The 20,109-nt window shown below is 42.6% G+C and overlaps 2 protein-coding genes across 3 annotated transcripts in view; both read right to left on the minus strand.

Annotated features, from left to right (window-relative positions):
* Opn3 (opsin 3) overlaps positions 1 to 19,535 on the minus strand; it is a 33,406-nt gene extending 13,871 nt beyond the window's left edge. Inside the window, exon 1 of the mRNA XM_031390508.1 lies at positions 18,821 to 19,535. Coding sequence (XP_031246368.1) covers positions 18,821 to 19,187 — 367 coding nt within the window. The 5' untranslated portion in view covers positions 19,188 to 19,535. The remainder of the gene's footprint in view (positions 1 to 18,820) is intronic.
* Chml (CHM like Rab escort protein) lies at positions 8,915 to 18,938 on the minus strand. Of its 2 annotated transcripts, XM_031390494.1 has the most exons (3): positions 18,821 to 18,929; positions 17,599 to 18,189; positions 8,915 to 15,205 (listed from the first exon to the last, which is right to left on the minus strand). In XM_031390494.1, exon 3 carries the CDS (start codon positions 14,879 to 14,881, stop codon positions 13,007 to 13,009), a length of 1,875 nt encoding a protein of 624 aa, XP_031246354.1. In that variant the 5' UTR covers positions 14,882 to 15,205; positions 17,599 to 18,189; positions 18,821 to 18,929; the 3' UTR covers positions 8,915 to 13,006. The 2 variants fall into 2 exon arrangements, with proteins under 2 accessions (XP_031246354.1, XP_031246346.1); XM_031390486.1 differs by lacking the exon at positions 17,599 to 18,189 and having other exon boundaries at positions 18,821 to 18,938.
* Positions 19,536 to 20,109: the final 574 nt, after the last annotated feature.

Raw genomic sequence — 20,109 nt, forward strand, 5'->3', positions numbered from 1 at the left:
AGCTGAAGAGACGGCTCAGTGGTGAAGAGACATTGGAAGGACTCAAGTCTGGTTCCCAGCACCACTTTGTGGCTCACAGCTACCTATATAACTCCTGTTCTAAGGGATCAGGCTTTTTTTTTTTAACCTCTGTGGGCACCAGGTACACACATGGTATGCATGCATATATGTAGGCAAAATCTCACCCAAATAAATAAATTTTATTTTTCAAAACGATTTCTAGTACTTTAAACATACCTACTGTTCACTGCCAGACAGAAGCAGCCCCTCTATGCCTGTAGTGTCTCATAATAATAAGCTGCCTTTTCAAAGCCATCGAGTCCCCGAAAGAGAGTCACTTGGCTGGCAGTGTTCATGCTCTGGTCTATGACTCTCTTCTCACAGTTCAAACATCTGCTGTTTCCGTTCTTGTTCATGCTGCTCCTTGCTAGTATTGCCTGTGGTTTTGTCCACTAAATATGGTAATTTTTAAAGGGAGGAGGGATAAGTAATTGTTGATGCAGCTGGTAAAAAGCTGGGCATGGACTCCCTAGACACCCTGTGGTAGTTTGGAAGACACCCACGATTTCGCTTTTCATGATGTCAGCCCACTATTTAGTCTTCTGATACCAGCTCTCACTAGTCTCTAACCCCTTTGACTTCCAGCTCAGCTCTGTGTCTTCCCATAGCCCAACTTGGACAGACACCTCCCCCCACTTTAAACAATTTACCTTGACCCTGAGTTGGCAGTCTTTTATCTCTTTTCTACTTCTTTCCAGGTAATTGCTGATCCCTGCAACTATAGCTGAGGGAGACAACCCCATTAGATCCCTCTCTGTGCTTACTCCTGCTTCCCAGAGGACACTGATCTCAAGGTGGACAATGTGCTGACTGTGTGACGAGCCTGAGGTCACAGGATCTTGCTTGAATGAAAACCCAGATCATTTAGCTGCTGATCCAAGGACTTTTCTGGATTGTTTTTCCTAGAAAGATCTGTCCAAAGAAAGTTGGCTGTGATCAAAAGGGAAGCTTGAGGTTTTAAATCCATGAAAGAAATCTTCTTGTGAATGAGCTCTGGAGCGGGGCTAGGGTGCCCTTCCTAGTATAGTGAGTCTAGTTTCTAAGTACACTCCAGCGTGCTAGATTAATAATGTGGCACCAAGGGAACAAAATGTGAGATAACTCAAATGAGCAAATTAAAATGTTAGAGAAGTCTTAAGGTGCAGGGCTCTCGTGCCTAACAGCACAAAAGGAAGTTCAAAGCATAAGGAATCTGAGAAGTGCCTAAATTATATTTCCATTCAGTCACTTTATAATTTACAAAGCTCTCCAGAGATCCAGGGTATACAGCAGATGGTAGCAACACTATTTCAAGTGACTTTATATTCACTTAAAACATGACGCTATAGCTCAACTAGAGAGTATCCGTCCAGCCGAAGGGACCAGAGTATTTTCCTAAGAATGAAAAGCTGAAGAACTGTGTTTGGGTAATTAATCAGCTAGAAAATCTGAGCTACCCAGGATCGTCCGAGGAGAATGGGGAAAGAAGGTAGGAAGCCCATGGGACTCGTTACAGGAAGACAGTGATGGATACATGGCTGGGAAGTAAAACTCAGGAACAAAATGTCTACAGCTTAAAGCATTAATTCATCGGTGGCTGTGTGGGAAGTTTAGGGTGAAATCCATCTTGGTGACCAGCATGGGGATTTGGGATATGCAAGAAAATCATTTCCTCCAAAGTCCTAGTCATACTGAGTCCCCAGCAGCAAAAGCAAAATGACAAAAAGAGAACTGGAGGCTAAAGAGGGAACTTTATAATTGTTTTGTCCAAGGGCACAAAGCAAGACTAGGTGTGGGAGCAAGGCTGGTTCCAGAACCACTCGAGCTTTCAAGCTTCCCTTGCTCAGTGCCAAGAGGGGCTTCATCTTTCGTTTTCCACCGACACCAAGTCCTCTGGGTCCGAACGGCAGCCCTGCCCTTAACTGGAACTGTACTTCCACCAACCAGCCCGTCAAACAGCCACTGTGTATCTCCCAGGAGGCTGTCTCAACTGCTGGTTCCAATGCTCAGCCCATGAAAACACAAAAGGAGTGCGGACTGGTTCCTGTGGTGATTCTGACTTTCAGATCACCTGATCCAGGATGGTTTGAATAAATGGCAAATCTCCCTAAGTGTAATCTCACAGGGTTTTTGTTTTTGTTTTGTTGTTGTTATTCATTTTCCCAGATTTCTACCACAGGCCCACTCATTAGGCAGACGCACAAGGGTACAGAATCTTTGTGTATCACCCGTATACCAAAATGCACTGCAGACAACCTTTGACTGTGTGACCTACCCCCACCCCTACCATCTCCATGCCCATTTGTTCTACTCAAGCCACTGAATTGTTTCTGGCAGTCTTCACACTTGCAGCAGAGCAATGATACCACCATGACCCTTTGTCTTGGCAGTGCACTCACAGGAAAACTATTTAAAGGGTTTAGCATCTATGGGATGTAGTTCAAGATGCTTCCATATAATGGCAGATCATCAATTGTTTTCCTTTCTCATTGGGTCACATTATTTTGTTTACCTCTAGATTTTGATGGAAGTAGGGTCCCTTCATCCTAAGAAGCATCTAGACTTTAAAGTGAACATGTATTTTTCAGTAGAGAGGACACATACATGCACACACACACACACACACACACACACACACACACACACACCCATACACACCCAACATCTGTCCATCAATCTGGAAGGTAGACTCAAGTGGGTATAATTTAATGGACAGTTGGGGATAGCAACTACCATCTGCTGGGAATGATCCAGAAAGAAGGCAAACGTCTATAAATGAGGGATGTGATGGCCAGCCAAGGAAGCTCTGTATTTCTCATGCATCTGTGTAGTAGTGAGTTCAGTTTGCAGTCCCATGGGCAGGGTGATACAGAGAGTTACAGCATGAACACTGCCTTGGAAAGCAGCCGTGGGGCTCACTGTGCTGTGGCCTCTAGTACTTGGTCTTTGGCAACATGGGATACTGGAAAAAACAGCTTGGAGGGTTGAGAGTCAAAGTCCTTGGGGACCATCGGAGTTAAAATGAGGGGGTAAAGACATTGTTCAAAGGTGTTGGATACTGGTCATGAGTGGAGGCTGCGAGGGCATGGTGAGTAGGAGGAGGTCAGTGTTGGACAAGATCAAGAAATACAGAGGCCATAAAGAAATGAGTTGTGGAGGCTATCCATCCCCCTTGCAGGAACCTTGCTAGAGATATTTGCTACAGTGAGATGAGCTTTTGGAATAAGGAGGATTTGTAGGGTGTAGATCCTGAAAGGTTTGTCAGTGGTTTATTTCCATATTGTTTTCTCTTTCTGGTTTCATACTGTGGACCTTTGAGTCTCTTGTAGTTTCTCATTCATCTGAGTGTGGTACAAGGAGACAATTAACTCTAATGTCAATTCTGTCTCCTTCTCTTTTTGCGTGACCTTGAATGGGTCAACTGCCAGAAGCTTTTGTTTCCTTAACGATTAATAATATGGGGTAATAATACTGTCTAAGTATCCCACAGAACCGAACTGAAAATTGAGTTCATTGGTACTCACAAAGCACTTATAATGCCTCCTGGCCAAGAGTATATAAAGCAGTGTGTTGGAGCTGGATATTCTAATTCATGTAGCTTTATTTTACATATATCAAGGCTACTTTAAGACAGTTGCTAGTAATGTTATAGAAACAAGTGCACAAAATGTGAATGTTTCAATACCCAGTAACACATCAAATGTTCACATTAGTCCCTCTTTATATGGCATAGTACATAACCTGGCCCTATCCACTCAATGATCTCTGTGAGTCTACTGATCCTAAATGCCAGAGAGATGCCTGATGATTTTTTTTAAAGAACTTCCCATCAGTTTCACACCTACCCTTCAGGCTAAATCTATCAGCACAGTCTCATGAATGGACATATCCGACAGTAAAGCATTAGCTTACTGAACCAATGCAACGTCAACACTGAACCAGGCTCTTACTGAAATTCCCATTGACTGTTACATTTCTCTCCTGTACTATATCTGTGCCATATTTCTTTCTCCAATAAGGAAAGAGTAAATTAAATAGACTGTGATATGTAACTGGAAGTCCAAAGTGGCACAGTCTCCAGGCACAGGCGCTAATAGAAAAGAATTTTGAGGCCCATAGGCTGCCTCTAAAATAATGCCATCAGAACAGTGCGTCTCCCTTCTTATCACAGGCTGGGTTCAATGCAAACCTATTGTGGGAGTTATAAAGGTACTGGCCATCTTGCCTCAAATCCTTGAGCTTTCACAAGCTTGTGAAGGGAAAGATGCACTTAGGAATCTTAATAATCCAGAGCTAACAGAAGGATGGGAGCTCCATTTCAACTCAAACAAGGACTTTGTTTCTACCATGTTTCTGACAGCAAATACTTTCCCTTGAATCATCCCATATTAATCCTTTCCCTCCTTGAGGTCCAGGCCAACTACCCTCCGATGTGTGAAGCATTCCCAGATCTGCCTATGAGTAACTTTCCTGTGCATTCGTTGGTTGATGCCTGCGTTCTCCAATCATTTGTACAACTTGTAATAGTCATATAATGTAACATACTAGCTAACTGTAGGAAAGTGTCAGCTCCAGTAGGCCCCAAGCTGTACTGCTTACCTTTCGGTGACTCTGGGAGTTAATGAACAGTCTGTTTTATCCCACGTAGAAACACAAATGCTTAGCACAGAGCTGCTTTTAAAAAGTAATATACGAAGGAGACAAGAACAGTTCCTGGAATGCATGTGGTTCCTTGTGCCTCTGAACTAGATCTGACGCCTCTCTGAAGAAGGGAGCGTCTCCCAGTCACAGCCTGTGAGTTATGGTATCAGATGGGCAGATTTCATTTGAAGCACATTTCTGCCCTCCTACTTACCAACTTGGTGATGTTCATCAAATTCCTTGCCTTCAATGTGTCTGTTTTCTTTTCTGCAAAATGAGGCTAATAAAAACACCTAACCTGGGTGGTTAATGGGGATTAAACAAAAGATAACAAGAACTTACAGGAGTGCCTGGGAAAAGTGCCCAGTGTTAGCTTTCATCCGTACTCATAACATTTGGTCCAGAAACTGGGCTAAGTGGTGCTCAGCAAATGATGGTTGTATGGGAACCTCTGCATTCCACTGTGGAGCCATCTCAAGGGCTTTCCCTGTATTAATACATATTCCATCACAATTAGGCATTTCCTACAGTTAACATCTGCGGCATTGTCTCAACATCTGCTAAACCTCTGGTTGAGTGTCAAAGTAACTGCAATTTCATTGTGGGCAATTCATTCCGCTGTTCTGTTGGCTCCTCTAAAACTCACAGGGTCCTGCCAGATGCATGTAATGAGAACTTTCACATAATACTCTTTCAGAGAGCATTTTAAAATATGCTATTTTTACATTAGTTTGGGGTAGTTTTTTTCTGCAGCATATGAAAAAGTCCTAATTTCTAATTGTTTTAGAATTACTCTATTTCTTGGAGGTGTTTTTAAAAATCCATGAAATTTCACATTCATATCTGACAGAAAACAAAACAAAATAAAACAAAACAAAACTGGGGAGTGTTAACTGATCCTAAATTGTTTGCATGATCCTAAATCTCCCGAAGGAAGGCACCGTTGACTGGAAGGGAGATGGGGAGTGTAAGCAGTGTTGTGATGAAGCAGCTCAGTGGAAGGACTAGAATGACTGTGTATAATGACATAGTACAACGAACAAGCGGCCTAGTTAGAAGGACAACAGGGAGACATCAGAGCACAGAGAAATGGAACATTCAGGGCATTTATCTGGTCTGAGCATCTCAATCTTGGGAGCAGTGATGTCTGTGTGAGTGATTCCCTGTGGAAAGAGAGCTGTCTTGAGCTTGCCTGAGGCAAATACCCTTATCTAAGTCTCATTACATGCTGGTAGCTCCCCCTCCCTCATTGTGATAACCAAGGCTCCCAACATTCCCCAGTGCCTCCTAGAGGGCAGATGTCTTGGTTTGAGAACCACTGCCATAATGGTAGAAGATTAATAAAAGTATTAATAGAACATCTTTAAGGTAAATCTTGTGCCATTTTGAAATGGTCTTATTGGTTCATTCTAAGCTGATTCTAAAATAGAAAAATTTATAATTACTAATTGTCTAAAAGCAAGATCCTTGGATCTTTAGCAAGATATTCTGCCTTCCTTAGGATGTATAATGCTTGAAACTTATTTAAAAGGTTTAATTATAAGATTGTAAACATAATGATGCTAACTTACAAAGAATACTCTAGTTAGCAATAATAAACATGAGACAAATAAAAGAACAAATAGATCTCGAAAGACAGACTCAGGGCCTTTAATTATACGCCATACAGCAAAAATAAGTAAAGCTGTGGTGCACATCTATGACCTCAGAGTTGGGAGATGGAGAGTCACAAGTTCAAGATTATCCTTAGCTACACAGCAAGTTGAAGGTCAGCTTAAGCTGTACAACTCTGCCTCAAGGAGGTAAAACCAAGTAATGCCCTGGTATGAATCCTCCTGTGCAAATGTCTTCAAGAATTATTTCCTACAAACTATAAAATGCTTGAAGATGCTATTTCCTTCTAACTACAAACACCCACCTTCCTAACATTTGCCAATCATACACACCCCTTGCCATTCTTCTTCTTGTGGGTATGCGTCTAAGTAGTTGTAAGGAAGTGTATAGAGGATTAAACATATGTGCAGCAACAGTAAATGCTAAATTGACAGGACAATTGTAGGCATAATTCATGTAAAGCCCTTGACAGCAATAGCAGGATAAATAAGTTTCACATGTGAGCTAATTAACGCCTCTGTCCTTTTCAACCCTGATCAGTCTGCTTTAACTGCACAAGTTTTAATTCATAGCATGTTTGTTAGAAAGTTAACTTCTCAGAGCACATGCACGTGGAACAACCCACTCTATTCAGATTCAGGACAAGTGGGACCACAACATCTTAAGAGATTCTGATGCATCTATATACCAATTAGGAGTCCAGGCACACCACTTAGATCTCAGGACTCATTGTTAAATGGATATAGACTTGCCCTTCCTTACCCTGAGGAAACTAGTCAGTGTTGTATGCACACTGTAGTAAAATAAACTGGTCTACCATTCATAAAACAGTCAAGTCACCCATGTTATGCATTGGGCACATTTTACACAAAGCTAGAGAAACTGTTCTCCATGTTAAAACATGAATGCATTCTTTCATTGATCAAAAAGAAACAGCAGCTCGTTCTAATAAAGGTTAATAAAGGGGGTTGAGGATGCGGCTAAGCTGGAGAATGCTTGCCTAATATGCAAGATACCCTGGGTTCAAGCTTGAGCACCCCCAAATTAGGTGTGAGCACACACCTGTAATCCCAGCTGAAGAGGTCAGAAGTTCTTTTGAAATCCAAGGTCATACTCAGTAAGTTCAAAGACAGCAAGAATATATGAAATCTTGTCTCAAAAAAACAAACAAACAAAAACGGTAATAATAAAAGCTATAAAGACTGGCGAGCTGGTTCAGGGGATACGGGACCTGCCAACCAGTGCAAGGACCTGATTTTAATCCCTGGAAACTTTGTAATGGAAAGACAGACCAGCTGCCTTGAGTTCAACAAGGGCACTCACAGTAGCAGCGCCTACCCCAAAGGAATATATATATAAATCCAGATTAAAGTGAAGTGCTGACACAAAGACCAACGGGAAAGGACTTCAACTACATCAAGCACACAGGCAAATAAACCTGATCCTAAACAGAGCTTTATTTTTGGTACTTTTGGCTTCTGTCAGTTGGCTGTTTATATTTACACCTCCCTCAACACTCAGGATCTTGTGCTTTGGACTCAAGTCTCTTGTACTTGCTCTCCTCTGACAGGATACAAAGCTGCTGAAAACTAGATGAGATGGATCTCAGCAACCACTGACAGATCCAGCGTTTAGTCTTTAAGCAGCCTGTTCCCAACTATGTAACGCAAAGCTTTGGTCCCCTTTAGAAGAAGTGCCATGGGGGGGGGGGGGGGGGGGGGGGGGGGGGGGAGTTTGAATGCTCTTTCAAACTATCACTCTAAAAAGGAAAGCTTACAAAATGAAATTGGGGGGGAAAGGGTCATGTATTGCAAGCCAGAGGGTTGTTTTCAGTTTTCAGAGGAAAGGGGAAGGTGGTGGGTAGAAAATGTCATACACGTTTGTTAGTGGGAAGTCCACCTTACCTTGGAGCAAGTGTTCCAGCTGGCTTCTCAGGTAATGAACAGGTCCTGTTTGCTTTCCGAATTTTTAAGCTAACTGTCACCATAATCAGCAGGTGCTTAGCTGATATTCTGAGTGAAATCACTTTGCATCACCGAACCGGAATGAATGAAGTGTCAGCCTGTGTCCGCAGTGCCTAGGTGTGTTCCCTGACAGCAGACTCGCTGCAGCTGCTCAGTGGACATCCAGGAATTGACTTCATCTCCATGGCTCTCAGACTTACACGTGTCCACAGTAATGTGTGACTTTAGAGTTGGATCACTATGTCATTCCCCTTTTCTATCTCTTGAGACAGGATGCATGCATAGCCCTGGATGGTTTGTTATGTAGTCCAGGCTGGCCTCAAACTTACAGCAATCCCCCTACTTCAGTCTCCCATGCTTTTGGTATTACAGGCATGCCCTATCATGCTAGGCCACGGAAGATCTTCACACTGACAAACTGGAATGCACCTACTATTTTTATGATTATTTCTTAGAGTCAGACAACTGAGAGAAGACACAAAGACAGAAAGCAATCTCTACCCAAAGATTCTTCTTACAAAGTCCAACAAAAACTTTCAGCCACACATCTTTGGAGATCACCTTTTTTTACTCTAACAGAAACGTATGTTTTTAATTTAAAGCAGAATTTACGTGTTTCCAAGATATTAGTATTTTTTCATCAATTAAGCAAACCATTTCACCATTTAATCTTTTATTTTAGTTCTACACATTATATCTTACAGAAATAAAAAGATCATACATTAACCTGCAGTTATATGCCTTCTGATTCCTTCCAAGGTAGAGGTCTCAATTTTTACACAAATGTAACCAGCACACAGTAATTTCTGGTGTAAACTAACATTTTTGATCCTCAGACAAACTTATATAGAGTCTTCCATATGCCACTTAACTCTCTGTAAGCTTACAACAGCACTAGCAATACAGCAACTTATCCACTTCTTAGTCAGCTGGCTTTTTAAAAAGTCGTATGAATGAAACTGCTAGAATTATCTGTTTAAAAGTAGCTTTATTTATTCATTTGTTCATTCTGAGTATTTTCCTGGGCATGTGCTACTCAAACTGATGTCAGAAATACAGTTATAGAAGTCTGGTTAATCTCCTAAGTAGTTCTTGAAAATGACCACGAATACATGATGCTACTGTATAAAGGCTCATGCAGATTTAAAAATAGTAGGAACTCAGTCAACACTTCTTCAATTTCTATTTTAATGTATGTTAATTTGAGGATCAGAGAAATTATTTTTACTATTTTTTCCTCATTTGCAACTTGTCACTTTATACTATGCACAAGCAGAGGAGGACACCTAAAGAATCTGCATCCACTTAAAAGGAAGAATAAAATCAAGCCAGGCGCACACCTTTAATCACAGCACTTGGAAGGCAGAGGCGGGCAGATTTCTGAGTTCGAGGCCAGCCTGGTCTACAGAGTGAGTTCCAGGACAGCCAAGGCTAAACAGAGAAACCCTGTCTCAAAAAAAAAAAAACCACCCATGAAATAGGGGCAGCTTTTTTATTCCACCTTCTCTCCTTGCTTTGTATTTTTTTTTTTCAGTTTAATTTTAGTTGATGTACCTTGTCAATGTTCACTGCCAGAACATTCCTTGGCACCATGACTGGGGTAAAAATCATAGCCTTATTATTACTTTTATGCTTAACAGTTTCATTTACAAATAAACTGCACTGCTTAATGAAAAGTGTACCTAGTTCCTACCTATATACTGACACAGTTTTCCTACGAGCAGGTTCCTTCCAGATAGCTGGCTAGTCTTACCTTTCTTGAACTCAGCACCACAGAACACTTAGATAGGTTGCACAGTTATCATGCCTTAAGGACTTGAAGGGCAAAGCCCCTGTATTTTCCCCTCTTTCCCTGCTTACTTCCCTGGATAATTTATCACCATTTTCTCAAACTACATAAAACATAAGCTTGGCATCACAAATGATACAATAAAAACTACTTACATACAAATGTCATATACTGGCATTATTTTAGATATGAGTTCTTATACATTATCCAACTTGATCTTCACAGTAATTCTGTTAAGTATTATATCTACTTTACAGATGGTGAATGGAAGCTAAAAGTGATTGCCTTGAGGTCAGACAACTAGCAGTGAATGATGTGAGGTCTCCCTGTATTTATAGCATTTTCTTCAAGCCAAGATAGTTCTCATGGGAGCATACTCATATTTTAAACGTAGTTCCTTCATTAAACCTTCTGTTTTAGTATATTTCTAAAATTATTCTAATATAACTATATAACATTTTAAAATTATGTGTGTGTGCGTGTGAATGCTTAAAATCCATCACTTTTGGAATCTAGAGATTTCAAGAACTATGTATCCTGCAACTTGTGAAATTATCTTGTTTGTAATATATTTATATGTTATAGGTTTTGTAAATTATAAAGCCATGAAACTAGAATATATTTGCACTGGTTTCTTTCTGCATCTTTACTTTCCATTTTTATTCCAGTGACAATTTTTTCAGCCATATACAGGTAAAAATAGTAATAAGGCCTTTCATTTCTGCTTGAGAAATGGTTCATATATGCTTTCCCAATAGAAATTTGAGTTAAGTTTTAAGTAGTTGCTTATCATATTATGAAAAGCCTACAAAATCATTAGCAAAAATAATTAAAGCAAATGTGAGTATGTTTCTGGTTAGTGCAGTTAATATTAAGGGCCCTGTTCTGTTCCTGCTGATGCATGGCTACTCTATTGAACACAGCCCTCTAATCCTGAGTCATTGGAAGTAATTGTTTCTGTTTGTTGCTAGCTCTTGGCCAACACTGTATTCTGCAGCTCCCACCTACCCAGAATGAGAGGCTTTGTTTGATTTTTAGAATGGAGCCATCCCTGGGTCAAAATATAATTGGTGAAAAGCAGCAGTTATGATTTTATTTCTTAAACATGTGAAAACTACAATAAGCCCATTCTAACTTGTTAGAAACTTAGATAATACCCCTAATAGATTTTACTGGTTTAATACTTTTTACTGGTTTATCTCACTTCCAACTTATTATTTTGTGATGATTTAAAGTGATATATTCACTTCCTTAGTTCCAAACAAACACACAAACAGTACTTTGGCCTCGTCTAACCTTTAGTTCCATTACATTCAGCTGTCTTTTGAAATGACTGTTTATCTTTTACAGCTCTACCTCTTTTAAATGTCTCTGGAAAAGACGGTGCTTCTGACAAACTTTAGACACTCTCACTTTTCACTGATCTTAGAATTGTTATTTTCTTAATTGCTATTTTTAGGTCACTTCAGGTATTTCAGTTGTTAGGCTAGATTTAAACCTTAAGATCTAGCCAATATTTTCACGTTACTGTCTTAAAAAAGCAAATACTAAGAGCAACTGATGGCTGTCTACTCTCGGCATGCTGCCATTCGTGTGAGCGTCTTGCCTTGCTTCCCTCACTAAAGAGGAATAAGAGTATACTCAGAACACACAGCCGTCTATTAACATGCTGTGCCCTTCCCACAGTATAGAGGGTTTTCACGGCTGGGGTACAGCAGGTAGTTCTAGAGGGAAAATGTCCCATCTCCAGGTAACAGACATGTAGTAGTCATACCCTCTGTTACCAATGCTTATGTAAGTCCAGACAACCAGGTAGCATGCTTCACCCTGAGAAGCTTGGATGGGGAAATCTATCTTAAAAAGCTATCTATACTCCCACATTAAGATGCACCACTGTTCCTCCTCAGGAATTGCTTTCTGATAATCTCTTAACATCTACCCTGAAGTATCTTTTTCCGGGGTAATTTATTAATTTATGTTAGCCTGAGTTGGGAGTTAAGTGTTACTGTCAACTCTATTAAAATTTTTTCTGAAGAAATCTTGTTCCTTTCGTCTTCTTTATAATGTACTTCTTTTTTGGTGGGAGGAAGACTGTTTTGTTTCGAAACAGTCTCAACACTGTAGCCCAGACTGACCTGGGTTACAGCAATTCTCCTGTCTCAGCCTCCTGGATGACAGGATTGCAGGAGTGAGCCACCATGCCTAGATTGTGATGCATCTCTTAAATATGAGTTTCTTGGACTACTAAAAGGTACCTCTTCTTATAAAGTAGAAGGCTAGGGTAGTCTCACTGCCTCCTGAGTTCCAGTGGTCAAGCAGGTGAAGTCACACGTGTCAACCCCAAGACATAGCGGCACGCACAGCTAAACTTCTGACAGTTGTGTCTTATCACATGGCATTTGAATTAGCTGCTACTCCCGCTACCATCTCTATGTGTTCACATAATATACAAAACAACTCCCCTAGTTTATGATTTATGTATCCCTCTATATATCTGAGGTGGTAGCAACAATAGTAGCTGCAGTAGTAGCTAAAATAGTCCTTGAGCATTAATTTTGTGTAAAAAAAAATAATAATAAAACCTAAGCATGGGAGCAAGTGTGATATTACCTTAAGGTAAGCAAAGGTGCTAACGAGGGACCCAGAAGTAAAATAAAAGTGAACAGCATTCAAAGATTCTGAATCTGTGGAGCCAATTCTGAAACAACAGAGCCAAGTCACTATCAAACCAGTTGCTGAAAGGTCAGCAGTGCTCAGTATCTCACTGCTGAAGATCCGTGAGCAGTGTTTCTCACAGTTACTGCTGCTCACTCATACGGCAATGCTTTGAGGCCAGGATGAAGCACTTCCAGACTTTGCTTTTGGTTCTGAAGGTGTCATAGGTTTTAAAAGTTCTTGCTGTCCTTGGGGTGTCTAGCTTAGTGGTAAGTGTATTACTAACTCCGGGAGTACAGGGTTGCTAACCCTCAGCTTCAAAGATAATGTCTTCAGGGTTTGGTGGAGGCGGGCAGAACTCTTCACTGGGAAAGAGCTCCCGGAACAGTGTTTCAGCTTGCTTGACCGCATGCTCATTCCCCAGTCCACAGTCAGGCCCAGAGCAGACGTACACATTGGAAGGTAAGCCGCAGTATGAGCTTCGGCTCACTCCCGAGGAATCTCTCATATTAAAATAAAGAGCCCACAAGAGTCTTGGTTTCCTGAATTCATCTTTGTCTGGTTCTGCTTCTGTTTCTGCTTCTGCAAAAGGAATGAATAACTGTTTCACCACAGGTTCCAAGTCTTCTCTGGCTGTTTTTGAGGACAAACAGGTCAGGTGGACCAGATAGCTGTCCTTCATGCATGTCATGGTTGATGAACATAATTCCATGACTCGAACAGAAGCGGTTCCTGGTTCCAGAGGAGGCACTACTAAAATGGAAATCTGCTGGTCTGAATCCGTCTCCAAGATGGACTGATCTGTGATGAGCACTGCCCTTGAGATCTGCTTATAGTGCACATTTGAGCATGTTTCCTTAGAAAGATAACTGTCCTCCACAATAAAGTAGTTTGCACTTATTCTCTGACCAAAGTCATCTATGATTCCTTTACATCTTCCAGAGTCTTTGTCAACTACAAGGCATTGTACTTTATGGCGAAGACAATAGACTCCGCCGAAAACTGCACACATCCTGCAGAAACACTGGGGGATTTCACCTTGGCCATATAAAGGAAATATAAAGGGAGTGTTGCCAAACCGTCCGAGACACTGAAGGAAGTTCTTTGTTGCTTGAAGGCCATCTAATGTAGTGCAGGATGATTCTGATGTCATTGCAATTGAGTGCAGTATGAAATGTTGGAGGTTGGGTGTTAGTTTTTTAGTTTTTAAGTAGTCAGAAAATGAACATTGTTTGAAATCTTGGTATTCATCAGAATGTTGTTCATAGTCTAAACAGAATGTAAGAAACTTCATCAGCATTCTCTTCTCAACCATAGTGAGCTCTTTACTATTGAAGACATCTGCTCTGGAGCAAGGCACCTGTTCTATTTTCCCTTCCCGAAATGCAAGGATCCTAGTGACATTCTTAAATTCTGCATAACGGCTAACATTTGATTTGATTAGCAGATCAATCAGTGACCCTTGAGAATACAGCAGCTTTGATACCAAGTCAATATTAAATCTCCGGCTCTCCTTAACCATTTGAGAGTAAGTAATCCTGTTTCTCTTTGGCTGTTCAATGCTGTCTTCTACGAGTTTGTGTTCACCTTTATCTCCACCTGAAACTGTGGCCACATCCGTTTTATCCCCACAGTACGTTTCTTTCTCCAGTGAGCCCTCTGCATCAGCTGAGGGTAGTGAAAGCTCTCTATCACTTCCCTCTGCATGTCTAGAAGGCGCCTCAGAGCTTGCAGAGTATGCCGAGTGCCTTTCTCTGGGCACGCTTGCAGAATCCAGAGAGTCAGCCTGAGGAGCAGACGCCTCTGGGGAGGAATTTCTCTGTAGAGCATCAGTGTCTTGCGTGCTGTCCTGCACATCTTGACTAGCGTAACAGAAGACTTCTGTGTGCCGAATAGTTCCATCCTTCCGGCAAAGAACGATGGCTTCTTCTGTTTCATGGATCAGGTCTTGCCACGTGGCAGTCACGCCTTCCTCGCTGTCGTGGTTCTGTTGACAGTCCTTCAGCCAGGACAGCAAACCTGTAAAGCTGAAACTCGCCCAGTTCCCTCCATAGTAACTCCTTGAGTCAACGTGCAGAACTCTCTGTCCACTTCTTGAACACGCAGCTGCCAGGATGGACTCAGGCAGACCTGTGCCTATTATAACCACATCAAACTCTGTGGGAAGCTTGTCTGCCATCCTGGGAGCTGAAGCTTACAGGCCACAGCTGATGAAAGAACACCGCACAGATCTAGGCTGAGAGCTCTTCTGAGGTCCTGATGCTGTAATAAAATCTCTACTTGTGATGTTCATTCAGAAACACTGAGTTTATGAGTCCTAAGCTTTTAACTGGTATAATTTTTAAACATTAAAAAAGAGAGTCAGGAGCATGGAAAACACGATAAAGTGCATGTGATCATATCTGAGAATACTCAAACGGATGTGTCCTTTTCATTTCTGCATGTCACCTTAGCGGTAAATGTTACCATGCATCACATATGCATTTGTGACTGGAACTCTTCTCTGAAAGAAGAAAATTCAAGAAAAGAGCACAAGTGTAAATAATAGAAAAGCAATTTCATGCAACAGCAATTCCAATCCACTGGAGTCTGACTTGTTAATGTAGATACAAACCTCTACCCAAAGCAATTCATTAAATGCTTCCCAACAGTTCTTCTAATGAACAAAAGGTATTTTATATATCCTCCCCTCAAGTCAGGCAATATTGTTGTGAGGCATAGACATGATAACCCAATAAATTAAAAATAGTATTATACAATTATTGATTTTTAATAAAATATTTAGACAATACCATGAGATTAGACTGAAAGAACTACGTGGCTTTACTGTGTTAATGGAAACACGCTATGCGTTATGATCGTGTCAACATAATGGAGAATATTACTGTGGCCAGGAAAGTCTGTAGTTAATCCCAGAACAGCTGTAGAGAAGATTTTTACATCCCTAACTACCCTATGGATCTTCCAGTAGATACATGTGACACTCAAGATATTCAGATATTACAAAAGAATTAATTCAATAACTGGCACTTTAAAATACGGATGTATATAAAAGAGCAAGCCTCGGGGGGAAACAGTTTTGTAATGTTCTCAGTATCAAAGTACATGTATAAGCTAAAAAGTAAAGTTCTTGGTTACCTACTTAAAACACTGTAACATAGTGTTTTAAACACTGTAACATCTATTCTTCACATCTAAATAGAGAAATATTTGCATTTTGCCAGAAATATTTGCATTTTGCCAGAAATATTTGCATTTTGCCAGACTATCTCTGTAACCATTTCATTTCTAAAAGAAATAATGAAGAAAGATTCTTCTGTTGCCTTCCACCTCAATGCTAGCTAGCTACAGTCATGTGATGTGTGGCTGGCGGCTGCTCCCTGTGGACATACTCACCTGGAAGCCTGCAGGCTAACACTCTTAGACACCTTACTGCTAGGCTTTTGATTGCTCATCAGATACAGTAGCAATAAGTGTTCTTTGGCTTCTCTACTTTTCACTACCATTAAACCTGCTGACATCTATGTGCAGGTACAAGGAAGAGAATGGTTATTCTGATATTCATAAAATAAGCCATTCAATTGGGATTTTAAATGAACTTTACTAGGTCACTGGGCTGGACGGATCAGTTTAACTGAAACAGTGATCCTAACAAGCCCAGCTGGTGGAAACCTCTGACCAAGATTATCAGAGATTCTACTTATTTTTAGCCTTCTCTGAGAAGCCAGGACCAGAGCCCAGAAGGAAGCAATTGCCTGGTCCCCTTGTGCATATATATGCAAGAATTTGTGACTTCCTTACTCGAGCTTCTAGCAGAGTACAAAGAGGGAGAGAAAACCTATGAGGATGTCTAAAGAATAAGCAAGTATGCACTTCCTCCAGGCATAGAACAAGGCTGAAGGTGGTAGTGAGAGGGGAGGGGCTACAAGCACCAAGTGTAGGCACCTTCTGACCTACAGAACACAGTAGCCTTCAAAAACACAAAGCAAATGGGAGAGATGATGGTAACCACAGAAAGCTCAATAGTAGATAACAAAGATGGGAAAACTGGCAGAAAACTGGCAGCCTGAGAGAGTGAATGGCTTGGCAGAGCCCAGACAAAGCCATAAGACCCACCCTTGTGCCATCAGACCAGTGCCATCAGCCTCACCAAAGCCGGGAGCAAGCAGCTAGCAACTTCCAGCAATTAAAAATGCCCTCTCCTTCGGTACTCAGAATTGATGAGTCCTGGCTTAGGAACAGAAAAGGGAAGAGTCTGCTCTAGCGCCATCCTTAACCCTCCTCAAGAAGCACATTCTGGGAAAAGAAATTATTTCCTAAGAAGGTTGCGAGTTCTGCAGTCACCTCACTCTAGACCTGTCTCCAGGAAGTAACTTATTGTCAATCCTCTAACCCCAGAAGAACTACATCAAATTTTAGGATGGGAATAAATGCCATGATTCAAAAACCCACTAGATGCCCTGAATAAAGGAACCCTCAGGTAAAAACCAGGGCGGATGTTTCTTGTAGTCTTTAAAGGAATCTCTTCTGATGCTGACAGACCCCAGCAGGAATTTAGAAAGGGGAAGAAAGGGCAGAGAGGATTTCGGAAGATAGGGTTGGCAGAGCAAGCCAGGGAGAGAAAGGGTGGGTGCTGCAGATATAAGAAAAACTCAACCCATTCCAGTTTTCTCTGTTCCCGATCGAGACACCGAATACCACAGCACAGAAAAGTACTTCACAGAAAAAAAGGACTTTAATGTCTTCAAACAAACACCTGTCGCCTACCCCAGGGCTTCTGTAAGCTAGGCCCCTGACACATGACCTTCTTTATAGATTAATCCACCTTAAAAAAAACCTCCCAACAAACATTTTTTAGGTAACAGGGAGAATAATCACATAGTCAACCTATCTTACCACTCGCATCCTCTCACAGACCTTCCTCTCGAGGTTCAATATCGTTATGTAAAGGGAGTCCTTAGATCAGTGTTTATTGGGGGAAAGAGAATAAGAAATTATCAGAATTGTCAATCAGTGAAAAAACATCGTAAGTCCTAAATTTTGTTTTAAAACTTTAAAAAGGGAATGATGACAAACAGCATGAGATTTGGGTTTGTCACATGTTAAGTTGGCAAATAAAAACTGTCAAGGATATTACATAAATGTTTTTCTCTATCTGCCAAGATCAAGGCAATAGTAAATTGTCAGTGTGTTTTAAGGTTTGTGAAAAGGGGCTTTAAGCCTTAAGAAATATCCATTTCTATTTTAAATTGTTGTACAAGCAAAATCCTTAGGACGGACACACACACACACACACACACACACACACACACTTTTCCCAGGCTTAGAATACTGGATTAGTCAACCTGTAACCCGTCAATTCTCAATATAAATCTTCAAGAAATCAACAAGTTCTACTTTAATTAAATGTACTGGTTGCCTTGCTAATTATCTATCCACACGAGTTGGACTTCTTTGGGCCATTTGTAACCTCTGGTGTGACAGAATCTATGTAGAGGAAATACAATAAAAAATATAATACAGTCTCATTCTCTAGGACACATTCAACTGTTTATAATTGCTAACGAGTGAAAGGGAGTAAAATTCTGCGTTATTCAAGATTCTTCATGTCATTTTGGGAAACAAATACTAAATTTATGCATTAAATCTCTCCTTGTCTCAGCCTCCACTTCTCAGGAGTTGACTTTTTTCTTGCATCTCTTGACTCTACAGGCCTTCATTTCTTTCTCCCTGTGTAAAGTCCACTGTGAGATGCCCTGTTGAGCTACAGTAGGAAGTAAAATCCGATGAGGGGACATAAGGTGGCCAGCGGCAGGGAGACTTTGGAATAAGTGCTGCAGAGGCAAGGGGAGCTGGGGTGGATGACTGGCTGGGAGGAAAGATGAGTAGACCCAGGGGAGGAGGGAAACAGAGTTGGGGATGAAGACCAGGTGGAAGGGAAGAATCCTGAGCGAAGGGAGGCAAGGGTTGGGGATGAAGGGAGGTTCTCAAGGAGGAGAGATAGGGAGTTGTGGGTGACGACTGATTATCAGGGAAGATCCCGGGGAGGACGGAGGCCCAGAGCTGATGTACCCAGGGAAAGTTGAGAGGCAAGGAGACCGCGTCCCGGGCGACTCACCAAAGAGGCTGCCGCTAAACCCGTCCCACGCGCAGCCCACGGCGTCCCACACCCAGCCGTTCCGCAGGCACGACGCGAAGGTGAAGGTGACTCCGAACAGGGATACCAGCAGGTCGCCCAGGCTCAGGTTGACCAGGAAGAGGTGGGTGGGCGTGCGCAGTCGCGGGAACTTGGAGTAGAGAAGCAGCACCAGCAAGTTGCCGCCGACGCCCAGCAGCGCGAGGCAACCGAGCAGCAGCGCCAGGCGCTCGTACGCGGTGGGGCTGAAGAGAGGCGCGGGGCTCCGCGTGCCCGCCGGTGCTGCGCCCTCGGCGCCCGCCCCGTCCTCCCAGTAGCCCTGCTCGCCGCTACGGTTCCCCGAGTACATGGCCCGACGCCGGCGGGCCGTGAGAGAGAAGGCTCCGCGAGCCGGGCGGCCCGAACTGGGTGGAGCTCACGCTCAGCCGGCCGCTCTGGCCATTATGTCCCCAGCCGCGCCAGGCCCGCCCAGCCGGCGCGCACCCGAGGTCCCGCCCTTCAGTGCGAGGACCCCGCCCCACCGCATGAAGCTCCGCCCTCCTAGCGTTCTTGAGATCCCGCCCTCCTGCGTGAGTCCCGCGCCCCGCTAGCCAACCCTTGCAATCCGGCCCTCTGGACCTCCCTGGAAGCCACGCCCTTCCATCGTGCGGCCCCACCCATACAGCAGCCGTTTGGGCCCCGCCCTCCTAAGGGTCTTCCGCGGTCTCCCTTGCGGCTCCTCCCTCCCGGCATCGCCTGTTACTCCGCCCTCTGACTCACACCCTTGGCCCCGCCCTCCACCATGCGGCCCCGCCCTCTGAGAACCTGACTCCGCCTCCAGAGCTGGGGCCCCGCCCTGCTACTCTGGCAGCCCGCCCCTTTCAGGTCTTGGTCCACTTCCTTCACCCTTAAGCCATAGTAGGAACCGGAACAGACTGTACAGATGTACAGGAAAAAAAAAAAAGAGAGAGAGAAAGTAAACTCCTTTACGGAGGTAAACTAGCCACAGCGGGTCCTCACAGCCTTCAACGGGCTCGAAAGCGTCTCATCCATTCAACCGTTGTTAAGTCACTCACCCTAGCATACACTCATTCATAAATATTTATGAACGCCTGTGCTTAACTCAGTTGAGCATGCTGAATGAAATACTCTTTTTCCTGGGAAGCTATAACAACACCCATCCCCATCTCATACACCAAACAGAAAGAAAACAAAACCCTGAAATGCCCGAGCTAGGGCGGCAGCGAAACGATCTTACAAACAGGGAAACTGAGGTTTAAAAAACAAAAAAC

Source organism: Mastomys coucha, unplaced genomic scaffold, assembly GCF_008632895.1.
Source record: "Mastomys coucha isolate ucsf_1 unplaced genomic scaffold, UCSF_Mcou_1 pScaffold1, whole genome shotgun sequence".
NCBI classification, from domain to species: domain Eukaryota; kingdom Metazoa; phylum Chordata; class Mammalia; order Rodentia; family Muridae; genus Mastomys; species Mastomys coucha.